The 6,676-nt window shown below is 29.1% G+C and overlaps 1 protein-coding gene across 1 annotated transcript; it reads left to right on the forward strand.

Annotated features, from left to right (window-relative positions):
- The first annotated feature begins 2,323 nt into the window (after positions 1 to 2,323).
- Positions 2,324 to 5,306, forward strand: LOC130802762 (putative transcription factor bHLH086). Its single transcript, XM_057666820.1, has 5 exons — positions 2,324 to 3,131; positions 3,553 to 3,663; positions 4,071 to 4,136; positions 4,238 to 4,303; positions 4,758 to 5,306. The coding sequence occupies exons 1-5, from the start codon at positions 2,472 to 2,474 to the stop codon at positions 4,893 to 4,895; spliced, it is 1,041 nt and encodes a 346-aa protein (XP_057522803.1). The 5' UTR covers positions 2,324 to 2,471; the 3' UTR covers positions 4,896 to 5,306.
- Positions 5,307 to 6,676: the final 1,370 nt, after the last annotated feature.

Raw genomic sequence — 6,676 nt, forward strand, 5'->3', positions numbered from 1 at the left:
GAATCAGAAGTCAACGTGAAAAATATATCGGGTTACACATCTAACATAAATGACTCTCACTTGAGATGGTGTAATACAAAGTATAGCACAAGAAAAGGTTAATTCAACTTTCAACTATCAATTTTACGCTTTTTAGAAATGGTTGAAACCCTATCAATGAAAACATAAAGTACTACTTTATCTAGTTTTACAATATTGATTATATTTGACTTTTTTTTTTACAAATTTCAAGTATAATTCGAGATGGTTGAAACCCAATTATATTGAAACATAAAAATACTTTTCATTTTTACCATAATATATATTGATCAAATTCTATATACAAATCTAACAAGATCTTAAATGACTATTTGTCAAACTATCAACTCAACCAAAAGTTTAAATTGATGATTGAAGCCTCAAAATATGTCATATTAACACTACCCATTTTTAATTCTGAAATTGAATATTCCACTTCAAATGATTGCGGTGGTTGAGATTCGAATCTGTGACCTTTGTTACGCTGGTTCTAATACTATGTCAAGTGATCAATAAAAGCTTAAACTGATGGTTGAGGGCCCAAAATATATATTATATACTCTTTTATTATTTAACTTTTTTATATCTATATAAAATTTTATTTATATCGCTATATATGTAAAATATTTTAAACATAACCAACAATATATAATGGAGCTAGTACTACTAACTTACCTTTCCAACAGAATTGCAATGCTAATACGCCAATACATGGATATATTAATGTAGGTGAACTGTCTTTTACTACGTACTTAAAGTACACACACAAAGTTAGGTACCAAACAAATTAGTGAATTAGAAAGGAAAAAATTATACCAAATTAATATAAAAATAGCAAATTGAATAAAAAAATAGATAACCACGTGAATTAAATAGTTGTAAAATCATAAAAGATCAGGAAACTTGGTAGGAAACAGACTTACAAAAATTGATCAGTTGCTGAAACCGAGACTATTAAACCTTTTATTGATGATGTATGTGTTTAGAGGAATCTCTTTAAGACGTGGGGATACCGAAAGATCCGCCGTTGTTTACGTTGGTTTTACTCTTTTTCTCTCTTTCTTCATCTGCCAGCTAACAATCCCAAGGTATACATTCATATACTAACAATTAATCACAGTTTGTATCCCTTTGAATTTGCACCGTATACTGACTTTAAAAACTACTATTATATATTGTTGGAGTTGGTTACTTGACATGGCAATAGAGCCAGCAGAACAAGAGGTCATGAGTTCGAATTTCAACCACCTTTCATTTAATTCAGCGCCGATTATAAGAAGAATTTATGTTGCATCAACACTTCCAATCCAAAAAGACCCATGTGTACTGTGTACGGAGACGTGTTAGAATATAACATATTATGTAGCCCCAATGACATATATTTAATTCATATGGTACAAACTCATAAGAAAAATGTTTAGCTATTTATATTAATTAAAGTATAATTTTTTGTTTTGATTGGTAATTAGTAAGCTGAAAATAACTTGGATGGAAAGGGTATGTAAGGTTAGGGTAGAATTAAGTAGGTTTTTAAGATGTAACATTGGATAAGGTTGAATGAAAAGGCAAATATCATTAAGTACGAGTGATTTTATATATGTTAATTTATATAGTCGATTATATATTAATCTTTTTTTTTTGGATTGGCAAGGCCAAAATAACTTGGATTTAAAAGGGGAATTAAGGTTTGGGTAGAAGTAGATTTGTAAAATGTAACTTCAGATAAAATTAAATATAAAAGGAAAAATATTATCATTTACATACAAAAATTCAATTGATCATCTTATGTGTTGATTTATATAGTTGATTCTATTAATCTTTTTTCCTGAGATTGTTAAATGGCAAGGGTAAAATGACTTGGATGGAAGGAGTAAATAATGATATAGAATTAGCTTTATAAGATCATATATATCATGATCAGATCGAAAAGGGTTAAATATCGTCATAAATGATCTTGGATGTTAATTTATTTTTAATTTATGTATTTGATTTATGTACTTAATTCATGTTTTAGAATTAAGATTTTTGACATTATTTTTGGATAATTAGATTGATCAAATGCAATATTTTTTTATACATTCATATTACATAATATTACCTTTTTCTAAAATAAATAAAAATTAAGTAGAAGTTATACTCTATGATTTGTATAAACCTCCTATTATTTTAACTCTTCAAAGCCACACATCATTATTAAAGACTTAAAAAATATCTCCTCACAAAGTACCTAAGTCATCATCTTTCCCTTAGTATAAGTACATCCATCTTTTAGTTTCCTACAAATAAGTTAAGTTGTGTCCTTCATCTCAAACTTATTGCTTGCTAGTATCTTCTGGCTTGTTTTTAGGCTTGAAGCCAAACCCTAGATAGCTAAAAACTCACAAAAGTACATCACCTAAACTATAACCTAGACTACTAATACTAAATCTTTTTGTTAGCTAGTTTTTCTACCTATGGCCCTTGCAAAAGATCATCAAACACCCTCGTGTTCATTCTATGGTAGTATGTTTGAAGGCGGTTCGTCGCTTCAATTCCCTCATATCTCCCCTTATGGGTTTGATGATTATAATCAAAAACAACAAGAAGATGTTGATAGTCTAGAAAGCCCTAATAGTAACAAGATGATGAACAATAGTCAAGTTTTAAGCCCTTCTCCACCCCTTTCTAGTTCAAGTAGTGCAAATTCAAGCAATAATGGATTTGTTATCCATCGTCCTCACACTTCAAACTATCATCCTCATGAAGAAGCTCACTCCTTAATTAACTTCAAAGCTAGTTATGAAAGCTTTATGCATGGTAATGGATCTTTACTTAGCTTTCAACAAGATGATCAAGCAACAAATAATTCTAATTACCCTAATAATGATCATCATTCATCCTTTCCAATTTGGGAAGGTAGTAGTTGTAGTAGTGGTATGAGCCATGATCACCTTAAAATGATGAAGAATTGTGGTTCAAATATGCGCCTTTTGGAAGAGGTTAATTGTTTACAAACAACAAGTATTGGTGGCTATCAAGATGAAGCTAATGAATGGTTGTTTGCTGAAACTATTGTTGATCCACCTCAAGAATCCGGAACTCCACAAACATCCTTCCATAAAAGACTTTATATGGTATACTCCCTCCGTTCTATTTTGCTATTTTTGTTTGAAATATATATTTAGATCGATTTTAAAATCAAATTTTGACTATAAATACTACCAAATATATATATAAATCTCGATAAATTCGTAAAATAAAACAACAAAGTGAGTATGTTATAAGTAAATTAAATGCATGATTTAGTGTGTATATATTCTTCATTAATTATTATGTTACATATTAATTAGAATACATAGACATAGATCTTTGGTAATTATGATGCTCAAGAACATATATTCAATTTTAATTAATCCCTAGTGCATTAAATTTTCTTGGTGAATTAATTTCAGATGTCCATGTTTGCCTAGTAGTTAGTGAAATGAAAAAATATTGTTGACTAAAGGTTTTATTTAATTATTTTAACTAACTAAATTGTAATGGCTAATTTTGTAGGAGGAAGATAACATGCAAGCTTCTAAGAAACAGTGCACAAATGGTTTCTCAAAAAAGCCTGCAAAATCCAAGCCTTCAACTTCTAAGGATCCTCAAAGCATTGCTGCCAAGGTAAAATATTTTTTCTTTTAAGTGTACATGATATAATATCAGAAGCCAACAAAATTGATAGTCATGGGTTTGAATCTCACCCCCTCTCATTTTAAAGGAATATTTATCATTGGGTTTGAGGAAGACCTCTGTATGTATTGCATCTACCTGAGTGTATATTGTCAAGGTCTTAGTCATCAGTCTAGTGTTCCGTACAAAGTCAAGGTTCAGGGAGAGAGTTAGCAGACCGATTATACTCATACCCCCTCGAGGGAGTGGGATATGAGAGGACGTGATAACATACCTGGGCTACAATCATTGGCTCAAGTTTTTGGCTTAATTGGTTCTTTTTGAAATTTATTTCATGAACTTTAAATCATATTCAATAAATTGTAGTACTAAAAGTGTGGATGTATATTTCAATCTAGAATCGACGAGAACGAATCAGTGAAAGGCTAAAAATACTCCAAGATCTTGTCCCCAATGGTTCTAAGGTATGTATTACACATATATATGATCTTAATAAACCCTAATATATAATTTCAATAATATTTATGTGCATGTATGTGTAGTTTCTAATCTACATCATTTACAGGTTGATTTGGTGACCATGTTAGAGAAAGCTATTGGTTATGTCAAATTCCTTCAATTGCAAGTGAAGGTAATCAGATTCATCCATGATTATTTACTTTGAACGCAAGTTAGTAAAAAAGGATCAAATCAAAGTGACAGAGTGACCTTACTGACAAAGTTCAAACCCTAAATCATGTAAATAAATATACTTCTATGATTGGATTAACTCTAACTAGGGTTAGCACTAAGTCATTAACTATGCAAACCCAAGTTATAAGTCAAGATTTATTCATATCAATATCACAATAAAGATTTTATGTGAAAGAGTAAAAAATATGGAAGGTTGAATTTGTTCTATGTTAATAGCGAGATCAATAAATATTATATCTTATAAACGTATAGATTAATAATTTACTACTTATTTTACCCATAATAGTTATATTTTCTAACTTTTGAGGGTGGATCAACTAAAATTTTGATATACAGAACTAATAATTTATCTTTTTCATTCTATTAATTAATCATTTACGAATGACAATTAGGTATTGGCAACCGATGAATTTTGGCCGGCAGCCGGTGGAAAAGCTCCCGATATTTCTCAAGTAAGGGAAGCCATTGATGCAATTCTTTCCACCCAACGATCTTCGGAAAGATCAACACCAAGTACAAGCACAAAGTAGAATTGAATGATGAGTAAAAGAGACGTATTTTACGAGAGATTGAAGTAAGAGGACGAAGAAGATCAAAGAAGCTAAGAAGAGACAAAAGGAATTCAAATAATATTAAACAAATATGAAGTCATAGAGACAAAGTTCTCAGACAAATTAATTACCTAACTTAGTAACAAAAACCTAGGTAAGAAAAAAAGATTTTATCTGAACAAATACTACTTTTTAGAAAAGATCTTAAATTCGATTCTCACTTACTCAATATAATAAAAAAAAACTAGGTAATTACTACTTCTTGGAGGAGTTTAGGAACTTTAGGCCTAGATTCCATGTAGGGGACAATAGATATTGTCAAATGTTTATTTGTTTGTATTTACTTTTTTGTTTAATAATTAATTATATTTCTTACTTATCTTCATGTAAAATAAATATATAATGACAAAATTTCAAACTCTTGTAAGTTTGAGATTTTGTGCATATTCAATAAGGAAATTCCAAAAAAAAATCTGCAAGATTAATTCCTTTTGTCTCCATCTTTAAGTCTTTTGACTTGTGATCTCCATGCACTTTGATGAATATGGACGCACGTAGTCTCCTACTAGATTCTTCTAGCCATGGGAGATTTTAGAAGAATACACAAATCCTTAAATGAGACAGTTTTATGATGAGATTATTTCTATTAGGCTGATCTATATACATTTAGTGTATTAAAGTAATTACTGATAATTTTAAAGTGATCAATTAAAATTAGATTAATTATATGGACAGTTTCATGGTGAGACGGTCTCATACAAGAGGAACTGATTAGCACTTGTAGACCGCATACTCATTTCTATATTTGTACGCGATATAGGACTAACCTTATTATATATTTCTATTTTATATATTATACAATTCATATTAACAAGATTTTTAATCAAATCGTCTAACTACAACTTAGTCAGACCCAAACTTAATTAAATTTCCCTAAATTCTAACTTTGATTATGTCATTTTATCAATTATGTTTTTTGAAATCACTTATAAATACACTTACACAAATTAATACTTCCTCCCATTCAACCTAGCTAGTCCCTATAATCTCTAAGTGTCCCATATCTATATTAGGTCAAGTTATCCTAAATGTCTCATTTTTATTTTTGAGTAACAATTTATATCCTCAGTTGCACTCTTAGTTCGAGATATGTTTTTTTTTTTTTTTAAACTAAACAATATTCATTCCCCCTTGGTATATATTTTGAGCTAGAGTTTTCATATTGTGTACGTACCATTCTTTACTCTTCATTTTGCTAAATTACACGGATTATTTTCCACTTCACTAACTCACAATTTAATTTAAGCCTTTTAATTTGGTAATTGGTTTTATTTGAATTGTTAATTTTCAACTTTTATGTAAAGGTTTTGATAGAATCTTTTTTTTTATTCAAATATTATTTTTCTGAACTTGTTTTGTAGTACGAAAAGAAACCTATGATGATGTTAAGAGCGAAGGAACCTAAAACTTTTATTAGAGTCAGATTAAATTAATCAAATTTTAATTTGAGCAGAATAAGTTTTTTTTTTTTTTTTTGGTTTTGAATAATTTGTGAAGATCATTGATATATAATTTTGTCATTCACATTTTCTGATTAGAGTACATTTATATATCAATCCTCCATATTTCAAATAGGGTGGAAAATGGAAATTAATAAGATAAATATTGTAAATCAAATCAATTTTAACTGATCAAGTAAAATATTAAGATAGAAAAATAATTAATTAAAATATTTTGTTTGGATTAATTTTAGCCAGCTC

Source organism: Amaranthus tricolor, chromosome 16, assembly GCF_026212465.1.
Source record: "Amaranthus tricolor cultivar Red isolate AtriRed21 chromosome 16, ASM2621246v1, whole genome shotgun sequence".
NCBI classification, from domain to species: Eukaryota; Viridiplantae; Streptophyta; class Magnoliopsida; order Caryophyllales; family Amaranthaceae; genus Amaranthus; species Amaranthus tricolor.